The sequence below is a fragment of the Aricia agestis genome, chromosome 16 (genome assembly GCF_905147365.1).
Source record: "Aricia agestis chromosome 16, ilAriAges1.1, whole genome shotgun sequence".
NCBI classification, from domain to species: Eukaryota; Metazoa; Arthropoda; class Insecta; order Lepidoptera; family Lycaenidae; genus Aricia; species Aricia agestis.
The window spans coordinates 7,722,673-7,746,982 of NC_056421.1; the positions used below are offsets into that span (position 1 = coordinate 7,722,673).

General features: G+C 37.8%; 1 protein-coding gene across 1 annotated transcript; it reads right to left on the minus strand.

Moving 5' to 3' along the window:
* Positions 1–329: 329 nt before the first annotated feature.
* On the minus strand, positions 330–21,473 carry LOC121735031 (transmembrane protease serine 9-like). The gene is made up of 12 exons (XM_042125697.1): positions 21,267–21,473; positions 20,547–20,678; positions 18,807–18,948; positions 17,439–17,537; positions 12,947–13,140; positions 11,564–11,664; positions 6,643–6,862; positions 6,083–6,207; positions 5,504–5,652; positions 1,489–1,587; positions 904–1,097; positions 330–488 (listed from the first exon to the last, which is right to left on the minus strand). Exons 1-12 carry the CDS (start codon positions 21,471–21,473, stop codon positions 381–383), a joined length of 1,770 nt encoding a protein of 589 aa, XP_041981631.1. The 3' UTR covers positions 330–380.
* Between the last annotated feature and the right edge of the window lie 2,837 nt (positions 21,474–24,310).

A 24,310-nucleotide genomic window follows, 5' to 3' on the forward strand; every position in this document is an offset into this window, starting at 1 on the left:
AACCCAAAATTTTCAGCACTGAGTGGGCTGGTTCTGGGGGGTAATTTGCATTGGGGGGGAGGGAGGTTTCTATGAAAGTACTAGATATTTTTTCTAGATATTGTTTCTATGAAAATACTAGATTTTCAATTTCGATGATACTTAGTAGGGACGTCAACATGATCCAGGCCCCCCCCCCCCCTCGGTACGTCCATGGCTGATGATGATGAACTATGGCTAAGAACACTCTCAATCATGTCAGTTTACAAACAAAAATACTAGATCCTTTTCGTCAGGGGCTAAAAATGTGGCAGTCGATGTACGGATTTATAATTTGAAAGAAAAAAAAAAAGACTTTCACTTAAAATTTATTTATATATACAAGCCAGACAGCAGTCTCGTCAGTTTAAGTGCTGGTTGATGAAGCTCATGTAAGATGTGACGCGAGCGAAGGCAGCGGGAAAACCGATCTCGCAACCCATGGCAGATCCGAAGGATGTTACACCGATCTAAAAAACGAGAATTAAATAGATAATAAATGACCTACTGGTAGTATAATATTTGATATTTCTGACACAGAAACTGATGACCTAAGATCTCTGTTTGGCTGGTCTTAACTCTTACCTACCTATCAGCCAAATATTTTTAATCAAAATTGGTATTGTACTATCAAAGAAGTTGATTCCTAGGAAGATGGGGGACCTACATAGTTTGGTCGCGTTACGTCAAACCTAGGCGACAGAATTGAATTGACATGATCCGACCAAATGACGTTGGTCTGTCAACTGCCTGGGAATCAATTCTTTTAAAATGCAGGATAGACGCTCAATGAATAAGTTGGTGACAGGGTCTCTGTGAATACAGACGTTGATCCGGATGCATGAAAATCCTTATACAAATAGTCATTACAACAAAAGTAATTACCAAGATGTTCCTGCCGTTGCTATGGGTGATCAGGGGGCCGCCAGAGTCGCCACCACAGGTGCTAGTACCGCCGATGCCACTTGTGCAGATGTTGGAGTCCTGGATGATGAAAGGGAAGGCCACAGAGCACACGCTGTTGGCTATCACGTTCAATGTCACGTGGCTGAGGTACTGGTTAGTGGAGATACCAACACCTGTTGGAATAAATATTATGCTTTGTAAAGTTATTGCCAAGGGAGATCTGTATAATATGTCTATTTATAATGTAGCGCAACATAATTTAGTCAAAAGCAACTTTAATAGACTATAGAGAGTGTTGCGCCGTAATACTATCAATTAACCCATCGATCGTGGAATAACGAGACACAATAGCTTATCTATTGTTATCGCGGCTGGATGCGGCCGCTTAGGGCTTCATGAATGTACTGTCTAAACCTCTTGCAGTCTAATAAAAATAAGTTTGTAAATCTTTTTTTTTATTAGACAGAGTTAGAAGAAATAAAAATTGTAGCGCAGTTTATCATTTATTAAACCTTACCATGACTAATACCATACTTGCTAATATAAGAACGAGCAATATCTTACCGTCTCTTGTGGCACCGAATCCGGAGGCAATAGCTTGTACACCAGCGAAGTTTTGGTTCAGTTCGTTTCCAGATGGAAGAGCGATGGGGGCAATGGAAGCTGAAAAAAATTTAATGTATTTATAAGATAATATTCTCTTAAAAGGAATAAGAAGCGAATGATACCGATACACCGTCAAATGCAGACGACAGATGAAGACTAAGACTGGTCTCTCATCTTTTTTTTTCTTTTTTTTTAACGGGCTTTGGCCCACCACACATTCCCCCCACTGTATCTCCTGTGTCGCCAGGATCGACAGCGGTATCCAACCACGAAAACCCTTTGATATGATCTCAGGGAGCCCGAGGGACATGCTAAAGCTGTCTTGGGACCCGCAACGAAATTAATCAGAAGAAAATAGGAGGAGTAGGAAGAATTCCAGATTCCCTCCCCATATAAAGCGGGAGACAGCACAAAGTTGCAGTGACCGAAAGTCAAAGAACTGGAAGGGGGAAGCACCACGGGAATAAACGTTAATAATAATAGTGACTACTACGCTAGAGCTAAATTAATTTATTGTGTTAGACTGTTGCCAGTAGTAATTGTGACAAAAACGCTTGAAGGCACGGAAGTTCCTAGCGCTGTCCACGAGATCACCGTAGTATCCGACTCCAGATGTACAGAGTAGGTTGTTTAGCATTGTAGTTCTTTCGTCCTGCCAGAGACTGCACTCCCAGAGAACATGATGAGCTGTTTGTTCAAACATGTTGCCTTCGGTCGAGCACTCGCACATGGGTGATGCTACTAGATTAAATCCGTAGAGTTAAGCCTTAAAATTTCCATGACCGGTCAGGAATTGAGAAACGCAGTGATCAATATCCATCCAATGTTTGGATAGCCGTTCACGAATATTAGGTAAAAAATTATAAAGATGTCGCCCTTTGGTGGAACAGTCCCATCGCGTCTGCCATTCGGAGATTAGGCTTTGCAAATAGTTTTCTAAAGGTTTAAACAATCTTGCTATTTTAATTTTATCCCGAGCTCTTAAAAAAAAACGGGTTGTCAATGTTTTTATTATGATAGTACATTGTCGCACGACGCTGAATCTCAAGGTCAACGGGTAAAACTCCGGCTAGCACGGGCAAGGCTTCGGTGCTTGTGGTTTTGTAAGCTTTGCACAAGAATATAAGAGCAAGACGTTGGCTTTGTAGTAACTTGCGCCGATAGTTGCTCTGTAGGCCCACACGGGGGCCCCGTAGCAAATGCAGCCAAGGTAAGTAGCAGTGTAAATTAATTTTAAGGTTTTGAATGAGAGGCCCCATGTCGACGTAGATATTTTGGTAAAGGAGTAAAAGTTGCGTTTCGCTTTCTCACCGGTTTGAATTATATGTTCTAAAAATGTAAATTTATTTTCTAAGTAAAAACCAAGATAACAGAGTGACTGTTTGCGTTTAACGTTAATATTATCAAGTTTGATGCTAGGGGAAGATATAAGGGATCCTTTTAAAAGAATTTGGTAAGTTTTTTTGCACGGCGAATTTCAGACGATTACGCTTACCCCAGTCAGATATTAAATTAAGACTACTGTTGGCTTTAGACTCAATTTCGGAACGCGAGTTTGCTTGAACGATAAGAAACCCGTCATCGGCGTAACCAACTAGTATACAAAGCGGTGGAAGTGGAAGACTTAACAAATCGTCGAATCCGATGTTCCATAATTTAGGCGAAATTACCGATCCTTGATCCTTGATCTGATCCGGGCAGCCGCAAGTTAAATCTTTGGCATGTGTACAATGTCCTAGACGAAGCTTAGTTTGACCGTTAGAAAAGTAAGAATGTATTATGGAATAAATATTACAGTAACACCCTCGATTTTTTAGTTTTAATAGCACCATCGGCCACCAAGCATGGTCGAAGGCCCCGGAAATATCTAATGAAATGGCGACCACATATTTAGTTTCCGACAAGTTAACTATTTTTCTTACTTCTAACGCCGCGTCAACAGTCGATATCCCGGTGGTGAAACTGAACTGATGGCTATGAAATTTAGGGCCACCAGGAAGCAGGCGAGGTACGATGAGACGTTCTAGTAATTTACCTAAGCAAGGCAGTAACGTTATCGGACGGTAAGATTTTGGGTCGTCAGGAGGTTTGTTTCCCGCTTTAGGTATTAATTTTATGCAACCGGAACGCCAAATTTTTGGAAATATACCTTCTGCGATACATCTGTTGTAAACATATAGAATCGATGAATTGGCCGCTAAACACGCTTGCTTTATCATAATATTCGATATTTTATCCTCACCCGCAGATTTTTTTATAGGTAAAAGGTTTACTATTTTAATAAACTCCTCCGAAGTTGGTAAATCTGAGACCAGTGTATGAATGGGGTCTAACATTCTACTCCTAATGTCGCGTTGGTGTTCATCATCCAAGGAGGGCTCGTCGTCTGGGATGAGAACGTTTAGATATGCCTTCGCCGTTTCCTCTAAACTACAAGTGTAAGAGTTGTTAATTTTAATATTTGAGAAAAAGCTTGGCTCATTACTACTACTGGGTTTAAGCTCGTGGTATAAAGAGGACCAGGGACCCTCTCTATCCAGTCTATTCGCGGCATTCTTCAGCACATTATTTTTCGCTAACGTAACGGCGGCACGATAGCGTGACCTTGAAATGCGTAGGTTATTTAAACTAATTATATAATTATCATCCGAACGGTCGAAGCCAGATTTAAGAAGATTATTAATTTTGCGCCTGGGCCTTCTAAATTCTCGACGAAGATTAAGAAGTTTACTGTTCCACCATTTACAGTTGTGATCTTTTTTAAGAGGTCTACGAACCAAGGCTACATCGGCACAGTAAAAAATTGTCATAATTTCCGCGCACTCATTGACGTTTAAATCCGGCCGAGTGAAGTCTCCGGCATGAGCGGTAATGAGGGAGCGGAATAATTTCCAATCGCCGTTTTTAACATTGTATTTATAGTCATTAGAATTGACTACGGTATCACTCGGGACCGCACGAGGACACGATACCTCGGCTACTGCACAGTGCGACGTCGAAAGGTTAGTTAAGGCCGTGATTGAAAATTTGAACTGAGGTGTGTATATACCCGCGCGAGCTAGGTTATTAATTTGTATCATTTTCGACCGAGACGACGCGAGTTGATATTGTTCTTGAACAAGTACTAAGTCCAAATTGTAATCAGAAACTAACTTTTCTAACTCTAAAGTCGCGTGCTTGTTATTATGGAGGTTTAACTGTCCTATATTTAAACTATCCATACCTAGTTGTTAAAATGAGTTGCTCCATTTTAGTCTTATACGTTGGACAGTCAGGGGAGCCCGTGGAGTGGTCGGAGGGTTTTTTATAACGAAGGCAGCTACCACAAACCGTTTTAAAATTGTCTTTATCTTTGTTGGGGCACGATAACGAACTATGTTTTCCTGCGCAGTGATAGCAGCACGGATTAGGATCGCGACAGAATTTAGCGACGTTTTCATACTGTTGGCAGTTGCCGCAGCGGACGAGCTCGACGTCGTCCACGAAGCGACACATCGCCCAATCGATGAAAAGTTTTTCTTTTGAATCGATCAGCTGTTTACGCACTACAGGGTCTAGTTCAATGCCTATCCATTTCCTGTTGTTATAATCTTTATTTAAAATACGACGCCTTACTATTTTTGTTGTGCGCAAAAATTGTTCTTGTGACATATTAATTTCGCCGTTTATATTTTGGTTGTAAAGTGCGAGTAAGAAATTATCGTCCGTCATATATTGCGGTATATCTTTTACTAGAATACGCGGGTTACGTCCTTTCGGCGACTTAAGTCGCAGACCGGCCGATTTGAGTGCTTCCACCGATTTTAATTTATTGACTTGCGACTCGCTAGTTAGTCGCAAGATCACACCCGAATTGGCGATTTTAAAATAAATTGGTCTACCATCTGCCTATGAATCAATTTCTTCAATAGTACATGTACTGTGCACTACGTAATGACTATAAATTCGATATGCATAATTATAAGAAAGTTACCTGAAGTCGGCACAGGGTTAGGCAGGTAGATGATGGCGACATCATTGCGGATGAGGGTTGGGATCCAGTTGGAGTGCATCACTACAGCGCTAGTGTGCATCCTGGTGCCGCCAGAGAACAGCAGAACTGAGCCCAACACAACCTCTAACCTGGAATATTAGTGACGTTCCATTAAATTAATTGTTTTCATGAACATGCTCGATTAGTTTAATAAGTCATCTTGATCAAAACACTATTACATTAGGTTTGGAAGCTGGATGTTTGGAAAATGGTAACTAAAGTTACTTGAGATTAGTCAGCCAGTGTTCTTACTCAAATATAACTGAAATTCTAGTAGGTATACTAATTTTAAAGGTCTACTTTTCATTTTTTCTTCGTTTAGTATAGTTCCTAAGCTCTAGGCATGTAAAGTTACTATCAGAGAAATTTACTCATGCGGCAAAATTGTGTATGTTGGCTGGATTATGTAAAGTCCAACAGATCACGGCTTAGCCAATCATAGGCCGACCAAATCACGTAGGTATGCAATCAGCTATGTATCAACTTCTCCGATAATACTTGAGAGAAAAAAGATCTAACCTCCATGCCTGGTTTTGACCATCGAACCAGCAGTGAGCGGCAGTGAGCACGCGACTAGTGGAGATGAGGGAACCGCCGCACACACCGCGAAGAGTTTGACCTACGATGTCAGAGATTAGACCGACCTGGGAATAGGGATGTTACCAAGATTAGCAGACATTTTGTATGGAGCGTTTTGGGAAGGTTTTTATGTAATTTGCAAATTGTGACATCTTGGAGAGTTTTTAACATATTAAAGTCATTACTTCAGCAATGTTTCTATTTTTGAGAGTTACTTCAATTAGTAACAAGAGAAAAAATGGAAACTAGCCTATAATTGATGATAGAATTTAACGGAAATCATAATGTCAAGGCAGATCGCTTCGCTTAGCGTTCAGGCAAATGAATCGATTCCATCGGCTCTCAAAGACACATTCCTCGCAACACAGCTCTTATACGGTGGAAACGCTCCTGACAGGCACCACTCTTGATTACTTTATGTTAGTTAAAACATCTTTTCAGATGCTATCCTACCAAAAGGAGGGTCTGTAAATTATTTATGTAATGTCACAAGAATTTACCTGGTGGGGGTATTGACCGAGAGCGGCCGGAAGTCCGCCGACGATTCTGGGATTCTTCACGTACGCCTCCTCAGCCTTCTTGATCCTCTCAGCTTCGGGGATACCATACTTGGTCAAGTATCCGAAGACCGAGGGAGCTTCTACGAAGTTTTCCGCCACCTGGACATTGTCTGCGATGGCCACGGCCGCGAGAGCTACCAGAATCAAAACCGACTTCATGATAAGGAAAGATTAATTCGGAATCAGAATCAGCCCTTTTATACTCAGCGATTCTTAGATTTAAATCTGGTCGGAAATCAATTATTTTGATAACTCTGATATTAGTCATTTTATCAATAAATGAGATAATCGGGTATTAGTATGATAAATCGCATGCGTTAATTGCGAGTATTGTGTAATTTATTCCTGCATCGTGGCAGTTTTTTATTAAATATTTTACTATATTTTATTGCAATTCTTGTAATTTAATTTTGATAGATTGTTTTTAAATAAATTAAGGTCTAGGGTTAATTATTTTCACTTTTTTTTATGAAATAAGGGGGCAAACGAGCAAACGGGTCACCTGATGGAAAGCAACTTCCGTTGCCCATGGACACTCGCAGCATCATAAGAGCTGCAGGTGCGTTGCCGGCCTTTTAAGAGGGAATAGGATAATAGGGGAGGGTAGGGAAGGGAATAGGGTAGGGGATTGGGCCTCCGGTAAACTCACTCACTCGGCGAAACACTATCCATTTCTAATTTGACAACAGACTTCATGTTTCAACTATAAACAAAAGAGTATAATTCGTAACGCCTATACGGCTTGTCATTCAAATAAATGCAGGTAGTGTGTACATTGTAGTGTGTGTAATGTTTTATTTGTTAAAAAAAATCATGTTAAAAGCGTAATTTCAAAATAATATTAGCTCGATGCACTCCTTCACCATATAAAGTATAAACTATAACTGTGCAAAATTTCATTCACCTACGTTTCCGCATTTTTCGTCAAAAGGGACAGAATTTAGCGACGTGTCCATACGGTTGGCAGTTGCCGCAGCGGACGAGCTCGACGTCGTCCACGAAGCGACACATCGCCCAATCGATGAAAAGTTTTTCTTTTGAATCGATCAGGTGTTTACGCACTACAGGGTCTAGTTCAATGCCTATCCATTTCCTGTTGTTATAATCTTTATTTAAAATACGACGCCTTACTATTTTTGTTGTGCGCAAAAATTGTTCTTGTGACATATTAATTTCGCCGTTTATATTTTGGTTGTAAAGTGCGAGTAAGAAATTATCGTCCGTCATATGTTGCGGTACATCTTTTACTAGAATACGCGGGTTACATCCTTTCGGCGACTCAAGTCGCAGACCGGCCGATTTGAGTGCTTCCACCGATTTTAATTTATTGACTTGCGACTCGCTAGTTAGTCGCAAGATCACACCCGAATTGGCGTTTTTTTTGACGCCGTGAAATTGGAAGCCGTCGGCCGGGTTGATCAAAGACTTTCATCAGAGCTTGTTTAGTCTCCGATGACGATTTTAATTCCGCCGATTTTTCTTGTGTCGGATAGGCAATAACGCAAGGAAGTGGTTTTCGCGTCTCGACTGGCGGCACTGACTTAGCAAACTGTCTTAATCAGTGTTGCCAGTGATGTATGTTTCAAAGTTACATTTTGTCATGCGAAAGGTAACATTTTGAGGGGAAAAGTAACATTTCGTATTTTTTTAATATTTTAAATGCGGGGGGTGGATCCAGAATCCAGAATGCACGAAAAATACTATACATATAGAGATGAAGTGATTTTTAGGGTTCCGTACCCAAAGGGTAAAACGGGACTCTATTATTAAGACTTTGATGTACGTCCGTCTGTTCGTGTGTCTGTCTCCAGGCTGTATCGCAAGAACCACTATAGCTAGATTTATGAAGTTTTCACAGATTATGTATTCTATAACACAAATGCTAAAAACAAAATATAAAATATAATAGTTAAAGGGGGCTCCCATACAACTAACTTGATTTTTGGCATTTTTTGCTGGATATCTATAATGGTAGGCACTTGAAATCTCCACAAAATCCTTTATTAAATATGTGTACTTTATTAATTAATAAAAAAAATTAAAATGAAAATATAATAAAATAAGCTCTATACAAAAAAAACACAATTTTTGGCCTATTTTTGCTCTATCACGGTACGGAACCCTTTATGAGCGAGTCAGACTCACACTTGGCCGATTATATTTTCTTTTTACAAAGGCATTTTATTTTGTTTAGCTCCAAGTCTACCTACATGACGGTCATTAAACAAAACTTAAATTATATGAACGTGGGCGGGGGCGCTGCTGATAAAGGAGAACTGTCAAAAATGGCGTTTTTGTATGATGGCAGTGTTAGTTCCTTTTTTCGCCACGTTCATTTAAAGCCTTGTCAGCTATAACGACAAAACTCAATAAAACTTAGTGCGTTTCGTTTTCGCATTTTTGGTGTTAAACATCTTTTTTTTATATTACCAAAAGTAACGTAAAAGTAACATCTGTAGTCATGTCACATGAATGTAACATGCAAGGGTCAAAAGTAACGTAAAATGTTACAAAAGTAACATTCTGGCAACGCTGGTCTTAATTTAAGCGCGTCCGAGTAGGAGGCAGAAGGCGCGGCGGAGACTGGTTGTATTACGGGATTAGTTTTAGCGGCCAGTAATTCGCGCTCCATATTGGCTACCTTGGTTTCCATGGACGAGTTCTTAATAGCGAGGAGTGAAACGATTGTAGTTATTTTTTGTGTCATACTCATAATTTCTGACTTATTGGCAAAATTATTGCGACGAGATACGGTATCGTTTGCGAACTCATTAATCTTTGCTAAGTATGAGCTGGCTTCGCGGACAAGCTCGTAATAATTGCAAGCATCATCGGATGCGCGGCTTGTATCTAACAATGACGTAACGGGGGACAGCTGCGGCTCGTCCCTAGTGGGTTGGTGACGCTTCTCCACGGGTGACAAGGAGGAAGGGGATAATTCCGACAACAAACGTTTACCGGACGAGTATGTCGGAGAACGAGGAGTTTTGTCACTTCTACTAAACGGGTTTGTATCTTTATCAGGCGGCATATTATTTTGGCTCGACATTGTGAGTTAATGTAAAATTTAAATGTACCAATTACACTTATTAATTTACTTTAGACGTAACAAAAGTTTAGCTTAATAATCACAGTCAGCTGATCGCAAGACCGGCCGGCGCCGCGCGAGCGGTACCTACCGACACACACAATATTTTACCTACCTACAATTCCCTAAATAAAAAGTGAACAAATAATTTACTTACCGAGTTAAATCCAAGAAAAAACGAGCAAATGTGTTAAAAAACTTACAGTACACGTAGATTACACCGTTACCTAGCTATTTATACACACTCACCACGAATTCACCGATTTAAAAACACCGAAAATAATTTTTAATCCCGGAGCGCACGTCAGACGATGTTAAGCGTTCGGTGTCCGCGGGGGGAGGGGTGTCCGCGGGGGGAGGGATAATATAATATTACTAGATGTTTCGCGCGGCTTCGCCCGCGTAATTTAGGAATGTCACGGAAACCGTACATTTTTCCGCAAAAAAAGAAACCAATGACCCTTCACGTGGTCTATTCTTCATGTGTGCCAAATAACATAAAACTTGCTCCAGTACGTTCAAATAAGCCCCTTCAAATAATTTCCCCCGTTTTTTTCACACTTTCCTCTATTTCTTCGCTAACGTGATAAAATATAGCTTATATAATAGCCTTTATTCATAAGTAGGCTATCTAACACTGAAATAATTTTTCAAATCGGACCTACTGGTCCGATTATTACTGTTTCTGAGATTAGCTCGTTCAAATAAGCCCTTTCAAATAATTTCCCCCGTTTTTTTCCACACTTTCCTCTATTTCTTCGTTCCTATTAGTCTTAGCACCATGAAATATAGCCTATAGCCTTCCTCGATAAATAGGCTATCTAACACTGAAAGAATTGTTCAAATTGGACCAGTAGTTTCTGAGATTAGAACGTTCAAATAAGCCCTTTCAAATAATTTCCCCCCGTTTTTTCCACACTTTCCTCTATTTCTTCGCTCCTATTAGTATTAGCGTGATAAAATATAGCCTTCCTCAAGAAATGGACTATCTAACACTGAAATAATTTTACAAATCGGACCAGTAGTTCCTGAGATTAGCGCGTTCAAACAAACAAACAAATAAACAAACTCTTCCCAATTATAATAATATTAATATAATATTAGTAAGTATAGACTTAGATGATGCCCGCAACTCCGTTGCGCCAAAATTCGTTTATCGCGGGAACCGTACATTTTCCGGGATAATTACTATCCTATGTCCTTTCCCGGGACTCAAAGTATCTCCATGCCACAGCAAAATCGGTTCAGCGGTTTGAGCGTAAAGAGGTAACAGACAGACAGACAGACAGACACAGGATAATATATTGTAACATGGTAATGAGGTTTATAAAAGGTTAAATCCTGCAATATCTTTACTAGGAGCACAATAGGGATATCACTTACTTGCTATTTTGTACGTTACGTGTCGTACAAAATATTATTCAACACATTGATATTGTTTATTTCGTAGAAGACTTAATCCCCATCAATTTTATAATATTTACCTGATAGGCTGGTAATTAATATAAGAAAACATTGTTTATTAAATTCTACCGCTCAACATTTTATTTTATTTATTTATCAATATACTATCATACAGCTGAATATAAAAATGTTGATGATCAACTCAAATAAAAGTTAAAGTTGCGTTTTTAATAGGAAAACAAGGGTTTCGGGCAACACAACAAAATAAATAGTTATACTATGTACAAATTTTTAATGTGTCAAACGTTAATTACAAATTTTGTAAATTATCACTTAGGCAATATTACAATATTATGTTTTATAATTTACAAGTTGGCGTTAATCCAGTCGAGGTAAGATGTAACTCGGACGAAGACAGCCGGCCAGCCGATCTCGCAGCCGAAGGCAATACCGAAGGATGTGATTCCGACCTGAAAAAATGTGAAAATCCGTTTAGCGGTTCTGGAGATACAAGGTAATAAAGAATATTACAAACATACAAGATACGCGCTAAACACATAACCCTCCTGGCAGTCGGGTAAAAAAAAACATTTTTACTAAGTACAAAATTCGCCGGAGATGGCCCATTCGCTGAGCAAAATCTTAAGAATGGAAATTGTCTGCCAATTAATTAATAAATAGTAAAGCAGTATGTTATGATTATGTGCATTTTCATCAGTCATCACTATAGGTATAATGTTTTTTCGTTGGCTGTTCTTTTGAGATGTTTCGAACAAACAAACACTAGTAGGACGTAATAGGATAGAAATAGATAATATAGCTTATCTCTAATTACGCTTATCAATCTAATGATTCGTTGTTATTGCAGGTAGTGAGGTTTGTTATTTTTACAGAAGTTTTTGGGTATTTTATTGATCAGATGTTTCTATGCTTAAGAGGATTCCACACCGCCGTTTTTCCATACAAACGCTGTCCCCTGTTTCCTCCCTGGATAATGCCGGTAGAGTTATGATTTTTTTCCTGAATATCTATTGCTACTATTAGCATGTCCCTATGTTTTCTTTTTTTTCATAATTTAATTATTAAAAAAGATAAGAACGTCTAAAAACCCAAAAAAATGGCCAGATTTTCCTCTGTGTTCAAACACCCAGAAAACAAAACTGGCTAGAATATACAAAAAAAATAAAACATAGGAACACAGCTCAAGCCTTGCTTTAATTCTTAATGAAAAAATTACTTAAATCGGTTAAGTTTTGGAGAAGGAATCAGCGGACAACGAATCGAAGATTTTCTGTTCTTTTATTAGAACTTTTGTCGTGTTGTCTCTATCGTGCTCTGCGGTGGGAGACTTGAGATTGGTGAGACAGCAATACATTTTCAAATACCTATTTTCAATTTCTCTCGCCCCTGGTGTATCTTTTAGCAAACTGATTGAAGGTGGATTCTGTTTTGGCGTGAATTGCTGGCCTAATTTGCGAGACTATCAGCCTTAAAACCTGACAGGCTTTTTTTTTACTATCTATAATTTTTACGTTCGTAGTCGTTTCCTCGAGATATCCTCCAGGCTCCACTCAATTCAACCTCATTGCTAAAGATTGATGTCGTTTATTTAACAAAACGTCATAATTTTTGACGATTGAGGTTGAGTAGAGTGGTGGAAACCTCCAGGAGACGAGTATATACAGGAATTAGTCTCCTGCACCGTAGAAAGATACTACTGTGGCCATGGTATACAAGAGCTGATGAACTCACCACAACAGGTCTGCCGCTCCTCTGGACAGCGAGGGGGCCGCCGGAGTCGCCGCTGCAGGTGCTTCTGCCGCCGCGGCCGCTGGTGCAGAGATTGGAGTCCTGGAGGACGGAGGGGAACGCGTACGCGCAGACGCGGTTTTCCAGAATATTGAGCTCCACGTGGCTCAGGAACTGATTATCTTGGAGATCACCACCTGAAAATTAAGAAAGGCCAAGTCGAATTTTTAGAAAGTATTTCGGCAACAGAAATAGGTACTTACTATCAGAGAAGTTGATTTATAGGCAGATGGCGGGCCTACGTAATTTGGTAGAGTTATATCAAACTCTGCCAACTTCATGATCATGACTTAAGCTACAAGTTGGAAGCCAACTACATAATCCTACTAATATTATAAAGGCGAAAGTTTGTTTGGATGTATGGATGTATAGATGTATGGATGTATGGATGTATAGATGTATGGATGTTTGTTACTCTTTCACGCAACTACTGAACGGATTTTAATGAAACTTTACAATGTCATAGCTTATAAGTACATCAGAATAACACATAGGCTACAATTTTAACCGACTTTTAAAATGGGGGAGGTGTTATGCTCGTTTTCTTATGTTCAACGATTACTCCGCCGATTTTCAAAATTTTTCTTTTGGTATATATACTTACCAAATTTGTGAATATAATACCAAATTGGGATGTTACCCTATAGGGTAAAAAAAATTTGTTACCCTATATGGTAACATCCCAATTTGGTATTATATTCACAAAAGTGGTGATCTGATGAAGGATCCATAAGTAATCGAGGGAACTCCTCAAAATTTATAGGGAAACATGTGGTGACATCGGTTTCGTGAGAAGTATTCTAAGCATAATATGCTACCAACAAGTAAGATTTTGCACCGAGGTATACCTGGTATACCGTGGTTCGGAAGGTGCTGAGAGAACTCCTGATTCTTTATAGATACAAGTTTGGGAGTTTCGGCGTTATTTTAAGAACGGAAAGCATATGCTACTATGCAAATTACATTCATCATCATCATCACTACCATATTATACCATGCATCGTCCCATGGTTATGACTTATGAGCATATAATGAGCCTGTTAATGGTACTTTTCATAGTCTTTTAGATCGAGACTCGAGTTTGTCAAGCGATAATTTAAAAAATCTATACTTACCTAATATTATAAACCTGAAGAGTAAGTATGTTTGCTTGAACGCGTTAATCTCAGGAACTACAGGTCCGATTTAAAAACTTATTTCAGTGTTAGATAGCTCATTTATCGAGTAAGGCTATATATTATCAGGCTAAGACTAATACGACCGAAGAAACTCAGAAAAATGTGGGAAAAACGGGGAAATATTAGAAATTACGAACTACTGGAGCAATTTTTATGGCAATATTTGGCACAGATATAGAGTAAACCAAGTGAAGGGAGTAGGGACATAAGCTATTTTTAATGGGAAAATGTACGGTTTCCGTAAAATTCCTAATTTACGCGGGCGAAGCCGCGCGGGACATCTATTCTCTATTCTATATATATATATAAAACTCAAAGGTGACTGACTGACATGGTAATCTATCAACGCACAGCCCAAACCACTGGACCGATCGGGCTGAAATTTGGCATGCAGGTAGATGATATGACGTAGGTATCCGCTAAGAAAGGATTTTGATCAATTCTACCTCCAAGGGGTTAAAATAGGGGATGAAAGTTTGTACATAATAATATTTCTTAACTTAAACTTAAAGCTCGTATTACATAAAGTTGCAGCAGTCGACGTGTCGTCGATAAGTGTCGCTAGCTTCGTGTCGCTAGTTGCGGAGGGTATTTCATAGAAATACATACAAACCAGTAGTGTCGCGACACGTCGTCTGCGGTTGCTTCATGTCGTCCGCTGCCAACCGGCACCTTAATATTGAATTGACATAATCCGACCAAATGACGTATGCCTGTCAACTGCCTATGAATCAATTTCTTCGATGGTACATAATAATTAGTGGCAAGTTAAGCTCTCGCAGTTCTTAAGATGGTGACAGATAGTCAGGCAGACATCGTATAGTCTTAGTAATAGGGTTCCGTTTTTACTCTTAGGGTACAAAAACCTAAGAAGGTATTAATATACATGTGGCGGTACCCACAATTCGCCTAACATTCCTGCATCGCGCTATCGAAGTTTTCTAAGCGTGTCAGTACACACACTTTTTGAACACGTACGTTGAATATGAGAAATATATCTGAGAATGTGAGAAATCGTAATTATACATTTTAAATTGTCTGCAAAAGACTATCTTTAGAATGATTTAATCATCGAGTATGATGAAAAAGCTTTTTACTGACTAGTGACTACATTCGACACGTCTTTACAAAATCAGCAGATTAATTTATTCTTAGCAGTAACTTAATATTGCAACAATTTAAAATTTTCAATATAGCCTAATAAATAACGTAGTAACAAAAATAATTATAAAACTCCATTCTACGGTAATACAAGTAAAACTTAATGGAAAGACAGATATTATGAAAGAGATAATAACTTTTAAAAGCTTTTTAAACGCAGCGGAGACAGTGGGACTGTTAAAGTGGGTAAGAAATTGTAACTTAAGACGAATTAAAATACGAAACTAGCTGTTAGCGTGTCTGCGAGCGCGTTATTAAGAGGAGTCCACACCGCCTTTTTTCCATACAAACGTTGTTCCTCCCTGGATAATGCTAGTAGAGTTATAATTTTTTTCCTGAATATCTGCTGCCACTAATACTGCCCTATGTTTTCTTTTTTTTTCATAATTTAATTATTAAATAAGATATAAACGTTCAAAAACCCAAAAAAATGGCCAGATTTTACGCTGTGTTCAAACATCCAGAAAACATATTTGGCTAGATTATACAAAAAAAATAAAACGTAGGAACACAGCTCAAGCCTTTCTTTAATTTTTAATGAAAAAAGTACTTAAATCGGTTAAAATAAAAATAAATAAAATAAAAAATGTTTTATTTCTGAGTAAATTTGAATCAAATTTTTTCAGAATGGTCTACCTGATGCCTACCACCGGTTCGGGAACTACCCCGGCGAGAAGAACCGGCGTAAGAAACTCGCACGGGTCCCACTTTTTACCAAAAAAGTGAGAGAAAAATTGTTCTTTTAAAATAAAGTTTACAATTTTGTAACTTAATATTATATACAATGTCAACATACATAATTGTAAGTCATAATATTATAATAATGTAGAAGCAGCCTTGCAAGAAGCCATCCTACTCCCAAGATGTGCCATCTTCTATGAAATCATTGACCTTATAATAAGCTTTGGCACACAAACGCTCTTTGACTACTTTTTTAAATTTATTAATGGAAAGATTTTGAACGTTTTCTGGGATTTTATTGTAAAGGCGTATACATTGACCTTTAAAAGATTTACTGACTTTACTAAGTCTGATCACTGGCATATCCAGCTTGTGCTTATTTCTAGTATTTCTACAGTGAATGTCACTTAAGTTAAGTTTTGGAGAAGGAATCAGGGGACAACGAATCGTTGATTTTCTGCAGTTGTCTCTATCGCGTTCTGCGGTATAGGCTTGAGGTAAGGGAGACAGCTATAGATATTACACGTACTTTTTTTTCATTTTTCTAGCCCCTGGTGTATCCTCTTAAGATATTGTACATTGTACTGTCGGGAATTTAATTTGTAAGCATGTAGCCTTTTATTTTAACTAGAGATCGCCCAATGGTCGAAAATCGACCTCAAATAAAAAAGTAAATTATAAGTTTCAAACAACGGATATTCTATTGTCAAAATAAAGACTTTATTATTTTTAGACATACTTCCTGCGACAGGCTCAGATTAATAAAGTCAAATGATGACAGACTGGCCGTGTAATAATTGTCTAATGCAGTATTTAAGGCTTAATAAAAAAACTAAATCTATTTTCAATTAATAATAATATTAGCTCGATGCACTCCTTCACCGTATAAAAACTATCTGTGCAAAATTTCAATCACCTACGTTTCCGCATTTTTCGTCAAAAGGGATCCAAAGTTTTTCGCTCGCGTATTAATATTATACAGATAGGAACACGTTTACTTAGAATATAATGAGATTCCTTATTTAGGTATTATAGATAGGAGAATGGAGATACGAACACTAGGTAAACAATAGTTTGCTTATAAATTAGATTCCGTGATTAGGTATTATATGTAGGTAGATAATATTATTATGAGATTATGCAAAAATAATTACGCCTAATTTATTCCTTCGATCGCGGATTCTTGGAAATGCTATTGTATTCTATTGTTATCGCCGGTGCTCTTATGGGACTTGAAGGATATTAGGATTACATGATGATATTTTGTTTGTAACTAAAATTTGTTGAGTAGGTACTTTTAATTTTAAAAATACTTAGTTTAAAACTAATTCAAGTTTGTATTGATATCAATTAAAATAATAATCAAAACTATCATGATAAACTAAATCAACAAATAAAAATATAAGTTTTCTTACCGTCTTGGGTCAATCCAAATCCGGAAGCGACAGCGGTCTCGCCAGCAAAGGACTCTTCCACTTCAGATCCGCTCGGCAGAGCAATGGGAGCGATCACACCTGGAAATTATGGTAATTTAGTTAATATGGTATGATTTTTTTTTATTTTTTTTTAAAGGGATTTTTGTACAGAAAGCCCATGGTACCTTATGCTAAATATAACAATTTATAATTATTATAATGAAATTAAATCTCCTAAATTAAACTGAACGAAATATTAGAAAAAAATATTTTATAAAACAAGCTTGAGACATATAAAAAGTTAAATGCCTATTTTTTGATGTTGGAAAATTACTTTCTTTTGAAAGTAAAATGACTTAGGTATCTAAAATATCGAACTGGTAAAATTAAAATTGAAATTAATGTGAAAATGCCATTTTCAAGCTTAAGCCGCTGAATCGATTTAGATAAAACTCGGTAAGACACCTTGAGTCCCGGGAAACGGACAAAGGACTTATGTGTATAGGTTTTTAACGCTTAAACGATGACGCAGAATCTGTACGGTGTCTTAAATCACACCGTGGCATTTTTCACTTCACAATGCATTTTTACCGACAGTATAACGTCAGTACGCGTTCATAATCACTAAATTAGCATCCAAGTGCTCCCATAGCACCTTGATAGCATATCAAACTTATGTGGGACAGTTAATAAAATCTTATAATTAGGAACACTTTTGGTTTTATTAGCCAAACCCATACAGAATCTACCTAGTATCTAGATTCGACGACCTCTGTGGCTCAGTTGGTGGGCTGTTGGTAGCTCAAGCTGGGGGTCGCGGTTTCGAATCCCGCCGAGTGAACAAAAAGTTTTCAAAGTTCCAGGGTCATGGATGTGTATTAAATATGTGTATCATATTATAAAAATCTTAAATATATCTAAAGTATAAAAGTATTAAATATATTTCCGTTGTCTGGTACCCGTAACACAAGTCCTTCAGGTACTTAGCACGGGGCGAGACTGACGTGGTGTGAAGCGTCCATAGATATTATCTTATATGTAAAATTCTCGTGTCACAATGTAGGCCGCGTACTCCTCCGAAACGGCTTTATTGATTTTCACCAAATTTTATATGCATATTCAGTGGGTCTGAGAATCGGCTACTGGGCACTTTTTATATTGATAAGTGCATTTGTTGAATAAATAATAGTAAATTATTACAACTCGAGACTGACGGCGACCATTGTTTGCGCGACGGGATAGCGATGGACGTTGCCATGGTGATATACTTATTTAGTCACTTCAATAAAATAATATGGGTGAAATACTTTATATTATGGCAAAGAAACGTTTGCCGGGAAGTATATTATAAAACCTTAACAAACTCACTGGAGAACTGCACAGCGGTGGGCAGGGTGATCATAGCGACGTCGTTACGGATGAGCCAAGGGAACCATCTGTTGTGGGTGGCAACGCTGCTGGAGTAGACTCTGTGGCCACCGCTGAACAGGGTTGTGGAGCCGAGGATGACCTATTTTAAAATTAGAATAATTAAGCACTAACAAAAACACTTTTAAGAACGCAGTTACATAAATTAGTAAAATTAATAAATTTTATATCACGTGACATAGAAGAATGAGTGCATTTCAGTGGTGTAATGATTAAATTCAAATTCAAATTCAAATTGTTTATTTCAGACATGGTCCATATTATAAATTTAAAAATTACATAATATTATATCAATAACTGCACAACATTAAATAATCACGTGAGACTGTGTGACTGTGCATGCATTAGAGTCCATTTTATCATGAATGGACACTCAGTGTCCATTCGACTCGCAATGAGTTGTAGGTAACTGTTGGAGCTGCCGCGTACTCTTCTCATCAGGGATGCAGATCTTTTTCGCATTACTGCTGCAAAGCCGTCCACTCCGGCGTCTGCGAACATCCCTGACGCGCTACAGAATCGCGGCAGCCCCATCAGTGCCCGGAACCCATTATTGTATTGGACCCGCAGGGCACTATAAGCTGCTAGCGTATGTTTGACCCATAGACTGCACGTATAGAAAGCCTGACAATAGGCACGAAACAAAGTAATCTTCATCTCTGCAGTGCATTTAGCAAATCTACGAGCCAACATATTCGCCCTGACTGACAGTGCCCTGCGTTCCCTTGACATGTCCAGGTCATCTGCCAGCGACTCGGTGACCCAGTGTCAGTGTATTAAAGACCTAATTAAAAAAAAATTGACAATGTTTCGAAAGAAAATAAGATTTTAGTGTGTCTGTCTGTGGCGTCGTGGTATCTAACGGTCGTTCCCAATATTCAATCTATCTCTGGTTTGACATACAACCGATCGCAGCTAACATTGAATTGACATAAAATATATTATGTCTCTAATGTCTAATGTGAGTTATTCCTATCTCTATAGTTTGTGCGTTTTATGATGATATGCGTGACACATTATAATTGACAATAGTAGGGAAGTTACCTAACAAAAATTAATCGATAGTTTAAAAATATCGAATCACTTCGTAAAGGAATTGCAATCGAAATTATCGATTTCGTACTGACATTTCAGTTGTGCCGGCGATTTAAGATGGCCGCCCTTTTTTATCGATTTGATTTCGATTCAACAGAGTCAATCTCTATTGACATAAGTTCCGTTTCATGCATATGACATTTTTCAAATGTTTTCGTAACAATAATTTTATACTTCTATTTCACAGCTAATATTTATAATTTTTATAATAAGTTAGCATTTAGCATCTTTTTATTTTTATTCATTTACAATTATAGAAAACATTTGTTTTTGTAGATGGAATATAATTTATTACATTTTGTTTTTTTTTTTGTTTTCTTGTAAAAAAAACCCGTAGCAAGGAACGTGAAAACTGTCACCCATATCATCTTAGAACGCACAAACTATAGTAGGGCAAAACCAGAGATAGATCAAATATTGGGAACGGCCGTTAAAGAGTGGATCGATTTTGATCTAATCTTGAGAGTGCTTCTTGTGTACTGCGCACACACTTGGGCACTATAAAATTACTCCTGCGTAACTGGCCTGGTTTCAATGAAACCAGCCACCGTCACCAAAACCGGTGTAGGAGTTGGTGGTCGTTACCTCGAATCTCCAGGCGCGGTTGTTGCCGTCCCACCAGCAGTGGGCAGCTGTGAGGACCTTGTTGGCGCTGATGAGGGAACCGCCACACACACCGCGACCAGTGATGCCGAGGATGTCAGCGATTAGACCAGCCTGGGAAGCATAATAATAATTGATTTATTTTCAAATCACATACTATCAGAGAAGTTAATTCCTAGGCAGATGAATTTGGTCGCGTTACCCATCCGTCCGATGACAGCTAACTTCACAGCTAACATTGAATTTACATAAGCCGACCACATGACGTAGGCCCGTAAACTGCCTAAGAATCAATATCCTCGATGGTACCTACATTAAAGAGCTTATAAATTCTTATTTATAAGCTCTTTAATGTACCAATATATATACAAATTCATTGGTTACTGGTTAGCGTTGGGAGCTGTACTAGTTAAAAACTGTGACATAGCTCCCAATATACACTTAATGATATTTTAGTAAAATAGATTACTTATTTAGTCACTTCAATTTATACACTTTATAGGGCTAGTACTATATAAGAATCTAAATGACGTCTGCAACTGTATTCCGTCGAAATTCATGTATCGGGAACTGTGCATTTTACCGCATAAGTGTCTCACTTAATATTAGTGAGGATGTCTTCATGTTGTTACAAAGCTTAATTCTTATGAACACTTAATTAAGCACTGACTTATGTTTAACATAAAAAATCAATACACATACCTGGTAAGGGAACTGTCCAACTGCAGCAGCTTCGCCGCCCACGATCTTAGGTTGGATTACGGAGGCCTGGGACTCCTCAAACTGACGGATCCTCTCGGCTTCGGGAATTCCATACCTATTGTAGTAGTCGAAGGCCGATAATTCGGTGGCAGAGGGGATGGCATACGCCAACGAGACGAGGGCTGCTAAAATCAGTAACTTGGCCATTATGCTGACTGACACAAGTTGCCATTGACGGAAACGATCAATTTTATACCAGGGGTTATGATAAAAATGATTGAAAACAATGATAATTCGTTAATTAATTCGTATCGCTTTATTATCGATTAAGATAGAGCTCGAAGCTAATAGTACTTATAGATTTGTATATTTTAAGGCTAGTTAAAAATATTTAATCCTTCCAAACTTTTTTTTGTATAATATTTAAGCTAACCAACGATGCACAATTTATCCTCATTGACAGATTGCATGCAGGGGTGTCAGGTAATAAGCATAATCGCTAATTATTCTAAAGTGCCATCCGTTTTCCGCATTTCGCGTTTGAGTGACGTGACCAGACATTGAATCAGATCATAAGTTCAGCGTTTATTATTGTTTCGAGTGCACCTCCCCGGGGCTCTGCAAACATTGTTCCCGAGCCAGACTATTCACACGAGGGAGTGTCACTCAAACGCCCGCTCCGAACTCGATCCTCGGCGCTGTCATTTTAAACATGATCTCGCAAATTTACCCCCGCTAATCCTGATAGAAAGAGCCACAATTTTATCAAATATTATGCAGCATTTAAACTGCCCTTTTGTCATGTCTTTCCAGATCACGATGGGTGTGAAATATATGCAACTTTTTGCTCTCAATATAAAATTCTTGGTAGCATACCTATTAACAATTTCTAGCAACATATCTGTTAACAATTAATTCTAGGAAACACCACAGCTAAACACGATTATTTCCTATTCAGCTGGCTTCCATCTTCAGGCATATGATTGACACCGATAAGGATTATTGGTATGAATAGCGTAATAGTGACATGTTTGCTAACAGATGCGTTCGATATCTGTTATGGCGGATACAATGAGGCCTGATTGGCTACGTGGCTGTCTTCGAAGGGCTGTTCGTTAAGCTATAGCCTAATCAAATACCACGTCCAGGCAATATAGACGCGGGCACTTCATTAATTGACCTCAATACGTGATACCGTTCGCATGCTTGAAGGTCCTCTGCTATGAACTACACGATATGAAATTTCTAGTGATAATATAAGTTATAATTTTAAGTTAGTCTTATACATTATATACATAATACATATAAACACCAGTCTGAGGGTTTACCGTAAGATTGATTAGGTGATTATTAAATAAACTTAGATTTACTTAAACTTAGATTTAAAAGAATACTCCTTAACATCTTAAAAGGTTCAAGGTTTATATTCAGTAACATAATATTCAAACTGAGAATACTCAAATGAATTAAAATACATTTACTTTAATATTCTTGCTGCAAACATGGGGAATAAAACCTTGCTGTTTACTATTTTCTGCCTTATATATATCGGCATAAAATTATAAATAGTTGGGGTTATATGTACGAATAGTGGTTCAGACTAGGTCGGAAATGCATGCGGCAAGAGTGCAGAGTCGTGTTCAATGATTTTTTAAAGAGCCCGCACGGTCGCCGCATCTATTTTATTGAATGTCCGTGTTTAAGCAAATCAGGTACAAATCATTTTTAATGAAGCGTCCATGGCTAAACGAGACTTGAATTTAAATCTGCACCTCTGCCCGAAGACTGACTGTTGAATTTCTCTTAATTTTATCCTTGCTAATTTTTACATTCTTTCTGCTATACTTTAAAACGATGAAAGTTTTCATTTAAAATCTTTCAAATTTTCTTAAATTCAAATTATTATTTCTATTTCTAGCGATTAAGCCCGGTCCCCGACTTGAGCTAGCGAATACATTGCTTAGGATGGGTTGCAACAACTTACTTTAACTATATTAAACTATAACAAAATGTCAAATAAATTGTCAAATCTCTGGTTAAAGTAAAAAATGGACGCCATATTTGACAATAACCTTAACCTTAACCGCTAAATTAAATTTGACATAAGGCTCACAGTATTGCCATCACAAATTATTTTTTTCTGTCAATTTGTATGGATAATTCATTTTTTATACTCTCAACCCCATTAACTTTAGAAACTGACATCTGTCAAATTCTGTGGTCAGAAGTTATAGTTATAGTTAAAGTAAAGTTAACCTTAACTATTACCTTAACTTTGACCAAAAGTGTAACTCTAACAGCTTGTGGTGCAACCCACCCTTATTTAACCACTATTTATTTATTTTCTGAAAACAATATTTTGCTGTTTAATTTATTTAAAGTGTAGGTAAGTATGTAGATAACAAAAGTATAAATCGCAAAACTTAATTATTGCTACTAAATAATAATGTTTTGATAACAAATACCATACCAAATTTGTTTTATAAAAACGTTTGTTAGATTTAATCGCGCATCAAATCTAATGTTTATTTTATCATACAATTTAATTTTATCTTTGAGATTACCTGTGACGTAGACGTTATTATGTAATCGAAATAACAACAAACATTAGATTTTATATAATGTCATACATACTTTCATATCATTATTACTAATATTATAAATGCGAAAGTGTGTCTGTCTGTCTGTATGTCTCTGTGTCTGTTACCTCTTTCTCGCCCAAACCACTGAGCAGATTTTGCTGATTTTGTTATGGGGATACTTTGATTAGGACACTTCTTATCCCGGAAAAATGTAAGGTCCCCGCGAGAATTTTGGTGCAACGCAGTTGCGGGGGTCATATTCTAGTGGGAAATAAATTTCTTTTATGTAAATATAATGTTTATTATATTTACTGCGAGATAGACAGCTCTTAAGAGGGCGACTAACCTAAAAAAATCAAACATCGTCCTTCTCTCTTCACACTCACGCCCGTCTTTCATATGCCAGGTGAAATAGGAAGACGCGGAATCATCGCCAAGTTAGTTTAACTCGATAAATATACA

Coding starts and splice junctions, on each gene's coding strand:
- LOC121735031 (XM_042125697.1), bottom strand. CDS start 21,473: ATGGCCAAGTTACTGATTTTAGCAGCCCTCGTCTCGTTGGCGTATGCC. Junction 13,141..17,438: donor ATTTGGATTGACCCAAGACG/GTAAGAAAACTT, acceptor CTTAATTTTCAG/GTGGTGATCTCCAAGATAAT. Junction 1,098..1,488: donor ATTCGGTGCCACAAGAGACG/GTAAGATATTGC, acceptor TTATTCCAACAG/GTGTTGGTATCTCCACTAAC.